Here is a 17,846-nt window from a genome sequence, read left to right as displayed (position 1 = left end):
ACCATAAAACATGGCTAAATAATTTTTTTAAAAAAAGAAAGAAAGAATAAAAACTATGTTACCTGAACACAACTGTGCGAAATTATAAATCAGTAACAGAAAGAAACTTGGTATATTCACAGATACGTGTAAATTAAACAAGACATGCCTAAATAACCAATGGGTTATAGAAGAAATCATAAGAGAAATTAGAAAATACTTTGAGATGACTGAAGACATAACTGAAGTTATGAAGACATAACTGAAGACATAACACACCAAACTTATATGATGGACTAAAAGCAGTACTTATAGGGAAATTTATAGCCATATATTTAAAATAATAAAATTTTATAAAGAAGAAAGATCTCAATCAATAGCCTAATCTTCCACCTTAAGAAATGAAAAAAGAGCAAACTAAATCCAAAATCTGGTAGTTCCTAAATGGATAAAATATAATTATTTTATAATTATATGACTCAGCAATTCTACTCCTATGTATACACCCAAGAGAAATAAAAACATGAATCCACACAAAAAAATAGCAGCACTATTCATAATAGCAATTTATTTTTTCTGATTTTAATTGCACTAAAAGTTAACCAATTATCTAGAGTAAAAATAGTAGCTATGTATTATGTAGAAAAGTAAAGGGTATATATAGCATATAGCACAGAGAATGGAAGATAGGAAATGGAAATATAATGTTATAAGGTACTTGACACATAGAGCAATATAATATTATTTCAAGACTGAAAGATTAAATTAATATATATGTTGTAAAACTTATGGTAAACAACACAAAATTTTAAAGTTATAATTAATAAGTCAGCATATAAGATAAACTGGAATCATAAAAATTGATCAATTAATGCCACAAAAGTAAGCAAAGGAGGAAAAGGGAAATAAAACAGATGGAACAACGAGAAAATAGCTAGTAGTTGTTTTTTTTTAATTCAGTTTTATTGAGATATAGTCACATACCATACAGTCATCCATGGTATACAATCAACTGTTCACAGTACCATCACATGGTTGTACATTCATCACCCCAATGTATTTTTGAACATTTTCATTATACCAGAAAGAATCAGAATAAGAATAAAAACTAAAAATAAAAAAAGAACATTCAAATCATCCTCCTCATCCCACCCTATTTTTCATTTAGTTTTCGTCCCCATTTTTCTACTCATCCATCCATACACTGGATAAAGGGAGGACAATCCACAAGGTTTTCGCAATCACACTGTCACCCCTTGTAAGCTACATTGTTATACAGTTGTCTTCAAGAGTCAAGGCTACTGGGTTGGAGTTTGGTAGTTTCAGGTATTTACTTCTAGCTATTCCAATACAATAAAATCTAAAAAGTGTTATCTATATAGTATAAGAAGGTCCACCAGAGTGACCTCTTGCCTCCATTTGAAATCTCTCAGCCACTGAAGCTTTATTTCATTTCATTTCGCATTCCCCTTTTGGTCAAGAAGATGTTCTCAATCCCAGGATGCTGGGTCCAGATTCATCCCCGGGAGTCACTGCCTGCATTGCCAGGGAGATTTACACCCCTGGGAGTCAGGTCCCACTTAGTGGGGAGGGCAGTGAGATCATCTGCCAAGGTGGCTTAGTTAGAAAGAGAGGGCCACATCTGAGCAACAAAGAGACACTCAGGGGGAGACTCTTAGACACAATCATAAGCAGATTTAGCATCTCCTTTGCAGTAACAAGTTTCATGGGGGCCAGCTCCAAGACAGAGGGCTCAGCATGTCAAGCCGTCAGTCCCCAGTGTTTGTGAGAACATCAGCAACAATTCAGGTGAAGAAGTCCAACACCTCCACATCCTCCCCCAGCTCTTCAGGGGCGCCCAGAATATATATTTTTATTCTCCGCCCAAATTACTTTGGGATGTGTTGCTATTTCATTCTAACCTCTACAGACCTGCCATATCTCACTTCCTATTCAAAGTTCCATGTAACTGTGGTGTTTGAACACATTGACTGTGGAAGTTATATTGTTTAGAAAATATAGATCCTACACCAAATAAACATTTTTTCCCTTGGTCTCATATGGAAGGTGAAGTCTGAACACACAGTCAGTTTCAACCTTTACCCTTTGGCCCGATTTGCCCTAGTCTTAACCAGATCTGCTTCATTCATATCTCTAATTGAAGTTTGGGCTCTTTTTCAGCTTTTTTTTTTTTTAACAGTTGCTGTATGCATTAATACTGACATTCATATCTGCCGAGCACTAGCTCTGAGTTTCAGGTGTCACACAGATACCCAATGTTCCAGAGACCAATCAGGTTACACACCAAGGGATCAACATCTCAGAGTTTTGAGATAGCCATTACAATTCAGGAATAGATTTGACTGCTGTAAGAGCTTACAATCTAGGGGCCACTACAATAATCATTTCCCTATTAGGCTGTGCTCCAAGATTCAATTCTGAGTTTACACATTGTAGTTAGTCCTTATTGGTGAGGCATTATAGTGTTTGCCTTTGTTTCTGGCAAACTTCACTCAACAAGCTGTCTAAAGGATCCATTCACCTCCTTGTGTGTCTCACAACTTCACTTCTTCTCTTAGTTGCTCAACATTCCATTGTATGCATACACCACAGTTCACCATTCTGTTCCTCAGTCATTGTACCCTTAGGCCACCTCCACTCACTGCAAATCATGACTACTGCCTCCATAAACACCAATGTGCAAATGTCCATTCATGTCTTTGCTCTCAGATCTTCCAAGTACATACCCCATAATGAGGTTGCAGGACCTTATGGCCCCCACATACTTAGCTTCTGGGGGAACCATCACAGTGACCTCCAGAAAGGCTATACCATTCTGCCTCTTCATCAACAGTAAATAGGTACATCCCTCTCTCCATGTTTTCTCCAGCACTTTTATCCCTATTTATATTTTTTCCTATACATATCCCTCCCTTATATTCCCCTCTCATATAAATTTAACTTTGGTATATTGCCTTTGTAAACATTTAATGGAAGCATACTACAATGTTACTGTTAACCATAGACTCCAGTTTGCTTTGATTATGTTTTTTTTCCCAAATACTATCCCTTTCTCAACACTTTGCATGGCTGACATTCATTTGTTCTCTCACATGTGAGAACAATTTTATATTTGTACATTTAGTAACAGTCATTGGCCACTCCAGTTTTTGCCAAGTTATACAGTCCCAGTCTTCATCATCTAACTTTACCTCTGGTGTAATACATTCCCCTATCCCACCTCTTTCAGCCTCACTCACAGACACCTGTGTTCAGTGTACTTACAATATTGTGCTACCATCACACAGTATTATGCTATCTATTTGTGATGTAGAAAATCCAGAAAAATCTACAGCAAAGCTATTAGAGCTATCAATGAATATAGCAAAGTGGCAGGCTACAAGATCAACATGCAAAAATATGTAGTGTTCTTATACACAAGTGATGTGCAACAAGAAGAAGAAATTAAAAAAAACATTCCGTTTACAATAGCAACCAAAAGAATCAAGTAGTTAGGAATAAACTTAACAAAGGCCACAAAAAACCTATACAAAGAAAACTACAAGAAACTGCTAAAAGAAATCGAATGGGACCTAAAAACATGGAAGAACGTACCATGTTCATGGATTGGAGGACTAAACATAATTAAGATGTCAACTCTACCTAAACTGATTTGTAGATTCAATGCAATACCAATTAAAATCCCAACAACTTACTTTGCAGAAACAGAAAAACCAATAATCAAATTTATTTGGAAGGGCAAAATGCCCCGAATAGCCAAAAATATCTTGAGAAAGAGGAATGAAGTGGAAGGTCTCACATTACCTGACTTTGAAACATATTACAAAGCTACAGTTCTCAAAACAGCATGGTACTGGCATAAAGACAGAGATACCAACCAATGGAATCAAATTGAGTGTTCAGAAATAGACTCTCGCATCTACAATTGATCTTTGATAAGGCAGTCAAGCCAAAGCAACTGGGACAGAGCAGCCTCTTCAACAAATGGTGTTTGGAGAACTGGATATCCATTTCCAAAAGAATGAAAGTAGTTGTTTTAATATGACTATATCAATAATCACATTAAATGTAAATGGTCTAAACAGACTGATTAAAAGAATGATTGTCAGAATGGATACAAAAGCAAGACTCAACTATATGTTATTTACAAGAAACTCACTGTAAATATAAGTATAGAGATAGGTTAAAAATAAAAGAATAGAGACAAATATAGTATGGAAACACCAGGGGAAAAAAGAACTGAATTAGGTACATTAATATCAGATAATGCAGACTTTATAACAAGGCACATTATCAGGAATAAATAAGGATTGCAGGATATAAGGTCAATATACAAAGGTCAGTTAAATTCTTCTATGCCAGTTATAAAAAGTTGGAATTAAAAATTTGAAAACAAAATATCATTTACAAAACACCAAAAAATGAAACATATAGGCATATATATCTAACAAAATAGGAGCATGAAAGAAATCCAAAGTAGACGTAAATAAACAGTGAATGCAGATAGTACAGAGTTACAAACATGAACAAGTTACAATCACTGCTCATGAAGACCTTACAATCCAATAAGAGATATAATATAGAATCTAATAAAGGTGAGATATGAAAGTGGGAATTAAGAAAAGAGATAAGTGGCAGCTTTTGTTACCTGTTCGTGGTATAGCACTTGCTCAGTAATGAATCAAGCACCTCGTTCATATTTTGGGTATTCAGAGGTAAGGGAAGTTTTTCATAAAAAAGGTAGAATACGAAGTGGATCCTGAAGTAAAGACGGAAAGAAAGATGGGAAGTCAACTGGAGTGCAGAGTTAAATATTAGCAAAGGAACCAATGTAGACATGTACTGGCATATTTGGGACCAAAACTAAGGTGGATTTCTTAGAATCATTGCAGCATAAAGAGAACAGTGTGAAATAACTCAGGATAGATAGGTTGGGGATAAATAGAAGTAATTCACACCAAGCTATTGAATTTGGACTTTATTCTGCAAGCAATGGTAAATAAATAAAGATTTACTAACAGCCTGATAATCTGATTGGAGTTGAACCTTAAATACGCTATTCTGACATTGCTATGAGCACTGACTTGGACAAGACTTGAGGCTAAAAAACCATTTAGGAGACTATTGCTGGGGTTAAATTAGAAGGAAACAATGGAATTGAGAAGGAAATGCTGGAGCATGCAATTACTGAAGGAAAATAACTAGGATTTCATTAATCAGTAACGTGGAATATGCTACAGAGGAGAATGGAGTTAAGGAAGACTTCAAAATGTTAAGCCCAATTAGCCAGGAATATGAGAGAATTCATATAAAAAATACACAAAAGCAATATGTTAGGAGGTTTAGTGGAATCAAAAGTTGACCCTTGTACTTGTTAATGAATCCCATTCACAAGGAGATTATAATTCAGACCATATATACATTCTAACAAAAATATAAAAAATTATAAAAAGAGAAAGGAATAAGAAAGAATGTGCTCAGAGTTCATGGTGAAGATCTAAGAAAGTTCAGTTAGTTTAACTTGTGTCAAAATGTTTTTCTATACATTATGAGATTCAAAAAGCTGGAAAAGAACAAATTATTTAATCATTAATAATTCAAGAGAATTTAGGTTAGAAAAGGAGACAGAACGAAGCTCGCAATAACTTTGCCTGCATAACCTGCAAGATTTGTCTGGGGTACTTCCCTGTAGCTAGGCCTTTGAGATGACTACAAAAAAACAAGAAAGTAATGCATGGAATGGATATGGAAGGGGAAAGGGATATACTTAACAATGGATTTTAAATCAAAATTGAGTATGGCAGACCGTTCTTGGTCTGTCTGTAAAAGACTCGTAAATTGAGAGTGAATTTTGCTCACCTGGAAGAGGCCAAGAATATCTTCAACCTTAGCGGAACTCCACAAGGACTAACCAGACAGGAACATGATTGGTGAGAAAATGGACAGATCCTGCTTTGCTTTCTTACTCCCACAATCAGTTTACTCCCCTGAGCCCGATTCATGGGCTTTTCCTTTTTTTATTACCTGTTCTTGCCACAACATTCATGCACTAGAGTCAAAAGTATTCATATTTGGTAAAATGTTTATCGCCGAAAAGGATTATTTGTGTGGTTGACTGTTTCTTCCTTTAGATTGTGAATATACAGAGAATAGGCCTGATGGCTGGCAGGGAGGATGGCTAGTATAGAAAACATCACAAGCATGCATTTTATCACTATGTAGGAGGGTCAATGAGGAAAGCATGTAAATCACTGTATTTGACCTTTTAGATAACTATTAATTCTTGCTTGGGAAAGATTTTTATTATTCCTATAGCTTAGCTACATCCATCTGGGAAATTGTTCTGGAACCCTTGTGTCAGGAAATTCTGCGATCTTTGGATACTTACTGTGTTCCGTTTGGAAAGCGATTTTACCCAAGAAAGACCAATCTAGAGGTTTGTCCAGGATAGGATACATTTATGTCATATTAACAAATAACCTCCATATCTCAGCGGTTTACAACAGCACAGGTTTACTTTTCACTCATCTACATCGCACGCTTATTTCAGTAATGACTATCATAAGTAGAAATCATCTTGCAATTAATGCAGGTACTCTTGAGTAGTTCTGAGATCTGCAGGGGGAAATCCTAGTTTGCTGTAGAGACACTGGAATTGTTTCCAGTAGGTGCTTCTCACATCCACAAGGTCCATTCTAGATCATTGTAGATTTAGTTGCATGCTCCTTAAATGATTCCTTCACATGTCAGACATACCTCTGGAGCCGTTAGGCTTCCACAGTGGCTTCTTCCCTCAACCCCCACCAAAAAGGAAACAAGCAAACAAAACAGCAACCTTTACATTATTAAAGAGGGCACTGAAAACTCAGTTAGTGAGGAGCAAGAATGAGTTCATTTAAGCTCAGTTGTCTGTTTTTGCTTCTCTGATCTCAGGATTTCTGTTCAGAACTGGCTTGTACAAGGAACTGACTTGCTATGTAAATTCAATAACAAATACATAATTCAATGACTTTTCTTGATTCAGTTGTGAAATTTTAACGAGAATACTTCATAATGAAACCAATATTTTTCTTCCTCTTTGGTGGCTTTCTGAGTGAACTGAGGCTCATTTTCCTCCAAGTCTGAGTTCCTGATATACAACCAATTCAGATTATAGCAATTTTAAGTTAGCTCTTCCCATCTTGATGTCTAATGAAGGAGCACATTTTTCTCAGAAAAAAAAAAATATTGAATCCTGTTGTCTTGGCTTATGTAACTTCAAATTCACATCACATACAGTAAGCTGTTCTATTTTGTTTCATATCAAGGTAAAGAAAAATTGCTAAATTGCACTTGAGTTAACAATTGGAAAAGCATTTGGAAAGGGCAGGGAATTGTATAAATTCTCTCACAATAGAATAAAGGTAGCATTTTTATTTTAAATTGGTCATGACATGCATCTAAATTTTAAATTTCCATATCAGAGCCTAAGGGGGAGTTCCTGACTTCTCAGGAGCTGCTGATGATTTTCAGCCTCATAGCATCCACTACAAACATTTTACAGGATCATTTGTTGCATCTTAGAGTACTGTACTCCTTTTCCCCAGAAATATTCATTAAATCATGGAACCAACATTAATAGAACACTCTTTACCAAGCTGTCCTCATTGTAAAGCATAATACTGTCACAGAGCACACATTCCAGCATTCCAATGAGACACAATAAATAAATAAATAAATAAATAAATAAATGAAGAAACTTAATGTCAGTTGGATGATAAGTGCTATGAATTTTCAAAAAGCAGCATCCTGGGATAGAAGATGACAAGAAGTACTAGTAGATGGTTGGTCAGAGATGACATAGTTGATGAAGAATTATTTGAGTAGAGTCAGAACCAGTATGGAAGGAGTAGTAGAACTGGTGACAACTACTAAATGCCTAAAAATTTTCAAACCAATCTCCTTCATGTGCCCCTTTGGTTGTTCAGAATCACCCTGACCCACTTCCCAATTCTCAGACAGTCCTTTCCATTCCAGAACTTTTTGAACTTTCTAGCCCTTCCTTAGGGTCTTTAAGTGGGGCTGATTCTCTTAACATTGATTCCTGGACTCCAAGTGAATGTGAAAATGACATTTTTACATTTTAGGATGAACAATTGCTGATATACACTCACAAAAAAATGAATTCTCATTTGATCCTAATCAGAGTCTGAGAAGTAGGCATTGTTATTATAAAATCTATCAGAAATGAACAAACTGAGTCTCAGAGAGATATTAAACCTGCCCAGTTTGATAATAGTAGTAAAGTGGTAAAATTTGAACTCCAACCTAAATCTGAAACATTTTTTACTATGCTATGTAGGTTTTATACCTTCATTTCCCCTCCTAGCTCTTAATCCAAAGATATCAGACCCATCTGGTAAATTAGTTTCTTATGAGGTGAACAGACAGTCAGGGTCCAGAATTCCTCTAAGCTTAGGATCATGAAATCTAACCCATCTGCTGGACAGAAACAGGTCTGTGGGACCTTTAACAGCTTTCAAAATCATGAAATCTTAAAAGTTTTCTGAAGTTCTTTGGATGTCATTGGACATTCAACATTTCCATCTTTAAAAATAAATGGTATAAAAAAAACAAGAATAAATAAAATAAATGGTATGTTCAACATCATAAGCCATTAGAGAGAGGCACATCAAAACCACAATAAGATACCACCTCTCCCATTATCTTCTTTCTAGTCTTCCCTCCCTAGTATTCTGCATTCTTCTAACACTTTCATTACAATCTCCTTTCCAAAGTTCTTTTTGCCTTTTTACTATGTCTTTTTACTTTTTTACCATGTCATTTTCTTGTTTTTCCTATTTTCCCCCACCTTTTTTTTTTGCCACTTTCCAGTCTTTCACTCTATTTCATGTGTATAATCAATCAGTCCAAGTCTACACAAGCATAGGAAGACCTAAAAGAATAAAGAGAATATTGAATATGTATTACCAGTAGAAAGTTGACTAAGAGTTATCACCCTATTATAACCTACTAAATAAAATTTGAATGTTACCCATTCTCCACGAGGTATCTGAAATTCAACTGAACTTTCAGAACAGCTTCTTGGTTGCTTCTTTTAACACTTATCATTCTACCATACATGATAAAAATAATCATCATAATAATTAGCATATATTGATTTTGAGGTATTATGCTAAGCAGTTTGAAAATATTTTCTTGCTCAATGCCTACAATAACCCTATGGAAAGTTATTTCAGTAAGATCATATGGCTTGCCCAAAATCTCAGCATCTAAGTGGCAGATTTGGAATTTGAACCATGAACAAAAAACTTGAGTGTACATTGCTTATCATTACGATTGGATCATAAATTCATTAGAGGCAGACAATGTCACCGGCTGTCTTTGTGCTGAACAGAAGAGATCAATAATTGATTTTTGACTAAATGCACTGAGTGATCATGAATAATATTCAAAAGATAGGTACATATGCAAGCATAAGAGGTCCTCCACAGTTGCAAGGCTCAAATGTTACATACATATACTCAGTAAAGTTATAAATGTGTTCAAAAGAGAAAATGCAATTATACTTTGAAAAATAATGACTTCATTATCTTGGAAGAAATTATCCAGATCAAATGTTTAATGGCAAAAGACTCAAGGAAGTAACAACCCAGAAATAATCACTGACCTCAGCCAAGCCACAAGAAAAGACTCTAAGGAGCAACACTAAGGAGCAGTTGTTCTTTAATGCCTAAGCCTGATGAGATGACCTGTCAGATCGTGGCCACAGACAGAGAAATCTGAAGCTAGAAATAACCTGACACAGTTTTGGTGTTTTTCTGAAGTAGAAAGCTGCCTATGTTTCCCTAGCAGCAAGTGCACAAAAAAGATAGCAAGTGCCTCTAGCTGCCATCTTGCATCCCCGCGTGTGTGCGCCTGGTCTCAGCTGGTCTGCCTGAGACCCCCTGAGCGCCAACCCTAGTCCCCCGCGCGGCCCCATTTCCGCTCCAACAAGATGAAAGAAACTATCATGAATCAAGAGAAACTCGCCAAACTGCAGGCACAAGTCCGCATTGGTGGGAAAGGAACTGCTCACAGAAAGAAGAAGGTCGTTCATAGAACAGCTACTGCAGATGATAAAAAACTTCAGTTCTCCTTAAAGAAATTAGGGGTAAACAATATCTCTGGTATTGAAGAGGTTAATATGTTTACAAACCAAGGAACAGTGATCCACTTTAACAACCCTAAAGTTCAGGCATCTCTGGCAGCGAACACTTTCACCATTACAGGCCATGCTGAGACCAAGCAGCTGACAGAAATGCTACCCAGCATCTTAAACCAGCTTGGCGCAGACAGTCTGACTAGTTTAAGGAGACTGGCTGAAGCTCTGCCCAAACAATCTGTCGATGGAAAAGCACCACTTGCTACTGGAGAGGATGATGATGATGAAGTTCCAGATCTTGTGGAGAATTTTGATGAGGCTTCCAAGAATGAGGCAAACTGAATTGAGTCACCTTCTGAAGAAGATAGAACTTGAAGTTACTTGGAGCTGCTATTTTATATTATGACTGCTTTTTAAAGTTGTTTTGTTTATGGATCTAATAAAATCTAGATCTCTAATATTTTTAAGCTCACGCCCCTTGGACACTGCAGCTCTTTTCAGTTTTTTGCTTATACAGTTTCATTCTTTGCAGCTAATGAAGCTGAAAAAAGCCTAGGAATAAAGTTTAAAAACAAAGATTAATAAAGTTCTTTGCCTAGTAAAAAAAAAAAAAAAAAAAGATAGCAAGTAATTAAGAAGAAAAATGGAATTAATTGAACAGAAATGATCAAAGTAGAGTCTTTCTAACTTGGAGAAGAAAGGATAGTATGTCATTATGAGGAAGAATACTTATCTTGCCTTGTATAGCAGAGAAGAAAAGATCCTAAAACCAGATATTGAAATATAGTATTAAACTCTTAATGATGATCATAATTTGATTGTGTAATACTAACAAGGCAACATTTTAATCTTTTTAGGAGCATTTTCACATATTCCTGGACAGCCTAGACAAATATTTTCTCTATATTGTTCCTCCAAATTCTAAAACCAATATACAAAATATATTAACTGTCCGACTCTGAATTACAGTGCATTTCTTTGCTGATGGCAAGATTCTTAGACTTATTTTAAATATTTAGCTGAAGAACTATACTGGATCACCCCTGGCATCACTGTCCCCAACATCTCTTAGGTTCTTTGATAACTCAATATTTGTTAATTGGTTTTGATAGGCCCCACTGTGAACCCCCAACATACATCCCTTCTTTTATTTCTTTATTAGAGAAGTTGTAGATTTACACCATCATGCATAAAATACAGGATTCCCATGTACCACCAACACCTTGCATTGGTGTAGAACATTTGTTACAGTTGATGATAGCATATTTTTGTATTTGTACTATTAATTAAAGTCCATGGTTTAACTTAGGGTTCACTGTGTAGTGTAGTTCCACGGAATTTTTAAAAATTTTTATTCTGTTACCACAGATACAATCTAACATTTCTGCTTTTAATCATATTCAAATATATATGTCAGTGCTGTAAACTGTGTTCACAATGTTGTGCTACAATCATCACCATCCATTACCAAAATATTTCCATTATTCCAAACAGGAATTCTTTACATTTTAAGCCTTAACTTCCCATTCGCTATTCCCACCCTGTCCTCTGGCAACCTATATTCTAGAGTCTGACTCCTGAGTTTACTTACCTAATTATTTCATGGTGAGATTATACAATATTTGCTCTTTTGTGTTTGCCTTATTTCACTCAACAAGATGTCTTCAAGGTTCACCCATGTTGTTACATATATCAGAACTTCATTCCTTTTCATAGCTGAATAATATTCCATTGAATATATATGCCACATTTATCCATTTATTGGTTGATGAACAATTGAGTTGCTTTCATCTTTTGGCAAAAGTAAATAATGCCACTAGGAACATCAGCATGCAAATATTTGTTCTAGTTCCTGCCTAATAGTAGGATTGCCGTGTCATCTGGTAGTTCTACACTTAGCTTTCTGAGGAACTGCCAAACTGTCTTCCACAGCGGCTCCACCATTTTAGCTTGCCACAAGCAAAGAATGAGTATTCCTATTTCTCTTCACCCTTTCTAATGCTTGTTATTTTCTTTCTCTGTACTTTATTTAACCTCCTTAAGCATTTTTAAGACCATTTTTTAAACAGCTTTGTTCAATATGTCCACAATCTCATGCTCTTCATTGGTGCTTTCTGTATTTTTATCCTCTTCCTTTGGATGGGCCATCATTTCCTGTTTCCTTGCTTGTCTTGTAATCTCTTGCACGCTGTACATTTTAATATTTTAAAATGTTAACGCTGGGATTTACTCCCTGGGAAGTCTGTTTCTTGGTTTTGTAACCAGCTGATGATAAGACAGATTTTCTTGAGCTTCAGCCCTCCCTCCTATCAGGAAGGTCTGCCCAAGTCATGTGAACGCACTGTGCAGGGCCTTCCCTGTCTTACTGGGTCTCTTTCTTACCCTGGACTTTTGCTTGCCAATTTGCTTGTTAGTTGTTTTGGAGTTCCAGGAGTTTACAGGGGTTTACAGGGGTTTGGTTGTCCCCTCTGTTTCCCAGGGGACAAACCTCCCTCTCCCAGGTATCTGAAACCAGCAGGCCTCTATCCCAGACTGTGCACCTCTATAGTGTTTTACACTCCTTTCGTTGTCTCACACTGCTTTTGAAAATTCTGGAAGACCTTCTCAATTCAGTCTTTTCCACCCAAAACAGGACCAGGGACCCATAAAGGAGTACAGACCAGCTCCAAAGTGCCCTGGGAGGGGATCAGGAAGGGCACCAAGAACTTCTCTGACAGTTCCCCAAAGCTGAGTCCTGACCTGCCCAGCAAATGCAGCCCTTCAGCTAACTGGCCCCTGCAGCACTGAGGAAGCATGGTGTTTTTAAATCTCCACGGCCTCCACCCCTGCCAGGAGTGTTCAAACAATGGCTGCAACTGCCTTTGTCTGGGGTAGATGAAACAACAGCTGCTCTCAAAGCTGGGACCCAGAGATCCAAATTTGCTAATCAAAAGCCATGGTCAGTGATCAGCCATGCACATCCCTGTTTGGAGGAAGAGAAGTTTTATGCTCCTTTCTGTCCCCGGCAGCTAGCCAGGGGCAGGACCCATAGTGGCCTGCTGCGAGAGTGGGAGATGGGCACCAGTAGCTGCCACCTGCATGGAGAGAGCAGTTTACTGTAATTTATCAGCCCCTTCCTCCCACTCTTCCCTGGGTGCTATACAGTATTCTTCTGGCTTCCGGAGTTTCAAAATAGTTGTTTTAGAAACAGTTTCCTGCCTATTGGATAGTTGTGGTAGAAGGATCAAGTCCTGGAGCTCCCTCTTCCACCATCTTCCCATGAAGTCTCTCATATGTCCCTTTTATGCATCAATTAAATACAAGCTGAGCTCCTACTAAGGGAACATGTGCCTATGCAGAAATCAGAATTTTAGGGTCTAGGAAATAAAAACTGTCAATTTCACTCCTAAAGTCCTCTGTACCACATCCCAACCCATGGTGACTCTTGTTTGTTGTATTACCATTTAAATAATTTATTAAGAACTATTTTACTGTGTTTTCCTATGTCCTTAAATCTGTGCTGAGTGTGCAATGAACAGAAACACAATTACCTTCCTTTCAAAGACATTATGCTTTGTTGGGAAATAAAAGTAGTACATCTGAAAAGCATCAAGCATTTCAATTACAGAGAACTCCTCTCCTGGAGGTAAGTTAGCAGCAGAACGGAATGAGCATGGCCAAGGTTCCAAGCCCAATTCTGCCAGACACTAACTTCATGATCTTGGGTGAGACCCTCGGCTTCTCAGTTTCTGCTTCCTTGTTTTCCAAACAAGGATTGTGATGTACATGAGTATTTCCCTTGGCTGCGTACCATCCAAGATTGGTCCCCTATCCTTCTGGAAATTTTGCAAGTTACTTTATGTATGAATTACAATAATGGAAAAATGACACAGAATGACAACAAACTAAAAAGAGTCAGGGTTAATAAGGAAGAATATTTTTAAATTACTGTAAGACTAGTCAAATGGCAGTCTCATTAACAAAGACAGGGAAGTCAGCTATAAAGGGATGGCAAGTGGGGATTCAGAAGGGAAGAAGATATTTTCTAATATGGATCTGTTCAAGCTATACAGGCTTAATTTAAAGATATGAAAGTTTAGGAAACTATTTACTGAAGACAGTTAAACCTGTACACAGCCATTTCTTTGAGATGAAGCAACCCCATATTAGGAATTTCCACCATATAGTGATTTTTCTCAAAGTATTATTTCCACCTACCTTACAGCATATCTTTAGATAGGTGTATTCGTTTTTGATTTTTAAACTGACATTAGTTATCTTCAACTCAACTTCAAAAACACAATACATTGATTAAGGCAGGGAGAGTCTAAAGATTGTTAAAATGCATATCTGAAATGCAGATACCTTGAAATGGGTTTGCTTTTAACAATGGGAATTTATTAACTTTCATGTTTACATTTTGAGGCTGAGAAAAACGTCCAAATCAAGGCATCATCAGGCAATGCTTTCTTCCTAAAGACCAGCTGCTGGCGATCCCAGACTCCTCTGTCACATGTCAAGGCACATGGGGGCAACTACAGGTCTTTCTCTCCTCTTCTGGGTTTTGTTGCTGTCAGCTTCTTGCATCTGAGGCTCTCTCTCTGTCTGAATTTCATCCTCTTATAATGGGCTCCAGTAAGAGGATTAAGATCCACTCTGGGTCACACCTTAAGTGAAGGTCCTACTTACAGTAGGTTTACACACACAAATGGATTAGCTTTAAGAACATAATTTTCTGGGGTCCATACAGCTTCAAACCATCACACCACCTCTGGTTCATATACCTGAATGCAGCAAATTTTTGTGAATGTTTTTTCTCCATGGAGGCTTATGAAAATAAAAATACACAATATCATTATTGAATTTGACTGCAAGACATTGATTCATTAGTTTTTTGTCATTAAATTCAATATAGTGTGTGGTACAGGGACACAATATGTAATTTTTAAGACATGAGATACCAGGGAGAAAAAAAAAAAAGCTTACTAAAGAACTATATGCTGCCAACTAAATTATCCATCCAGGTGTTCTGCTTCCTTCATTGTCATTTAAATCCTAGTAGAGACCAAATAAAAATTACTCTTTGATCAGTCACCTGAGAACTCACTTTCACGTATAATCAGATATTGAGATATTATAAAACTGGAATTTCAGAAATGATAATATTGCTGCTAATCAAGTTAAAATGATTAGTTGAAATAATTTCAACTAGTTAAAACTAATTAAAATAATTTGATTTCATATTATAATATATGCACCACTGTATGCCCTTTCAGAAAACCCATAAAACCATGATTTTAAAGACTGAGAGCCAAATATCATACATATCATTTGTGCCCTGAGTACCTTCTAAATGCAATTATTATCTCCCTCCAGCAACACACTAAATGATGTTTTCATAGATTGAGAGATGACATGATTATGAGAAAAAGCCACAGACTGAAGCCTAGTTTCTAAATCCCTGCATACTCAGGCTATTTATTCACACACAAAGTTTCTTGGGTGTCAGAAGGAGACAATTATCTGCATAATTGAATTAAAAATCTAGTTTGGAGAGTTAAGATCACTCAGAAGCAAGTACTTAATAAAAGTTTTCTAGCAATTTTGGTAGCACTTTATTTTTAGAACATTGCCTGAAATAGAGCATTTATGATTCCAGCCAAATATTGAACATCTTGAAATAAGAACTTATCTTTCTCTAGTACCTTACAGTTTATATTTTCATATACATAATTTTCTTTGATCTACAATGAAAAGCTGTTATATGGAGAGGACAATAAATGCTTGCAGCCTTCCTTTTGATTCAGCTGGGGCATGCCTGGGAACAAGTCACTCATCTTCTCCCCTTATATTAGTTTCCCCATTAACAGTGTGAGATCCACTGATAGAAATACTGTAACAGGGTACATTAACCTCTGTTTACCATAACGACACCTCTTTTCCCTACACTACCTCCCGAACTATTTTGGCTTTCTTAGAATCTAATGCATAGTTTATCTGATAAACATCTTTTCCCCCTTGGCTTCCTGATGTCCTTCCCAAGGAGCTATTAGGGAACCGATAAAAGGTGAACATTTTCACAATTGCTGTGGCCCTGGACATAGCAGTTCTGCCTTAGGCCACTATGGCCAATCAAATGAAGCTGCCCCAAAGTTTCTACTGTCATGTAATTGTCATAAAACTGTCCTGACATAAAATATATAGTGGCCTGAGAAGTGATCACAAATTGAAAGCAGATTTGGCACTACTATAATTTGGATACTAAATGTAATTTCTTTGCTTGCTTAATCGCAAGCTGCCAATACAATTAATACACAACAACCAGGTCAAAGACACGCAACACATTTAAAGGTGGAGATGCCAGAGCCTCTAAAGTGCATCCTCCCGAGGGCCGACAGAAGGCAGACGGGTGCCTTTAAGGAGACCCTTAAGTGCCTGTCAGCCGCAGCCTTAGTGGAGGGTCTGTAGCCGTCCACTGGAAGCGCTGGGCCCAGTGCATTGGTGAAGACAGCAGCAGGCCTCAGGGTGCAGCACTGGCATTGGAGCTGGGAAGCAGAGAGAATGGATGGCACTCCGTCTCTGATGCTCACCAGAGTGGCATCTACACTCGGTTTTTATGCCTTAGAGGTCTGGTCGTCAATATTCTTATTGACGGAGCATCCCTCTGGCAAGCATCAAGCCAATCTATATCATATCCTCACACAAATGTCTGACTTGACTTGTTACAAAAACATGTGTTTCTCAGTTTGTTTACATTCTAATTGTGGTCCACATGTTTACAATGTTTTGGGGGTTCATGATCATTATTATTTTAATATGCAACATCTATCATCCTCTTCACTCACATTACAAATTATAAACATGGCCTCTTTGTTTTGAATGCGTCTCTGCTCATGACTGCTTGCATTTTAAGTATCTATGCTTTAGACTCTTAAAAATGTGTATTTAGTGAAAATAATGTGATTTATTAACTATCCAGTGGATAAGGAATTGGTATCCTATCTCTAAATCCAAATGTAATCTAAAAACAAATCTAACGTAAAAAGGAAACTCTCTGTGTATTCATTCAAAGAATTGATATCAATTATTCATTTATTCAGCATACAAGTACTAAGGTCCTACTATGTATAACACAACTTGTCTGTACATTTTCAAATGCAGGAAGAATGCTCGAGGTGTGTGATTGGAAGTGATGTGTAAGGGACAAATTAAAAACTAAATGTAATAAAAGGATGTTTTGGATCTTTTGTTTGTCCCTCCAGATCCACTTTCCACCTGCAGTACCCTGCCATTAGCCTCAAGAGGTTGGTGCACACAGAATGCATTCCCAGGCTTTCAGTAGGGTTTGGCTAATGGAGAGAGCAAGAGGAGAGGGGAGTCAGGTGTTTGTTTCTCTGCCTCGTCCTTGCCTCTCCTCCTGGTTTAGCTTAGCACCATCATGTGGCCCTCTCCTATAGCTCTCAGTTATGGCAAATGCTCCCTTCCTTTGCTTCTTCATACATGGAAGTGAAAACTTGGCAATTGCTGTTGTTAGCCTTATTGTGGGCTTTCATAAACCCTGCTGTGGCATTTTAGAACACATTTGCAAATTCTTCAATACCTCTTCCATCAATGGAAGGAGATTAGGACCTTTCCCTTTGAATCCGGTCTGGCCTTAGAATCTCATTCAAAACTAATAGAACGCTAAGGAACCAAAGCTCGAAGACTTCTGAGGCTAACTCAT

The 17,846-nt window shown here is 37.2% G+C and overlaps 1 protein-coding gene across 1 annotated transcript; it reads left to right on the top strand.

Annotated features, from left to right (window-relative positions):
* The first annotated feature begins 9,902 nt into the window (after nucleotides 1-9,902).
* On the top strand, nucleotides 9,903-10,616 carry LOC119512481 (transcription factor BTF3-like). Its single transcript, XM_037807180.1, has one exon. The coding sequence runs from the start codon at nucleotides 9,998-10,000 to the stop codon at nucleotides 10,484-10,486; it is 489 nt and encodes a 162-aa protein (XP_037663108.1). The 5' UTR covers nucleotides 9,903-9,997; the 3' UTR covers nucleotides 10,487-10,616.
* Nucleotides 10,617-17,846: the final 7,230 nt, after the last annotated feature.

The sequence above is a fragment of the Choloepus didactylus genome, chromosome 17, assembly GCF_015220235.1.
Source record: "Choloepus didactylus isolate mChoDid1 chromosome 17, mChoDid1.pri, whole genome shotgun sequence".
Taxonomy (NCBI): Eukaryota; Metazoa; Chordata; class Mammalia; order Pilosa; family Megalonychidae; genus Choloepus; species Choloepus didactylus.
Note: the sequence above shows the minus strand (reverse complement) of the source record. Positions and strands in the feature narration are given on the sequence as shown.

What these genes read in the sequence shown, in the direction of transcription:
- LOC119512481 (XM_037807180.1), top strand. Translation starts at nt 9,998, where the DNA reads ATGAAAGAAACTATCATGAATCAAGAGAAACTCGCCAAACTGCAGGCA.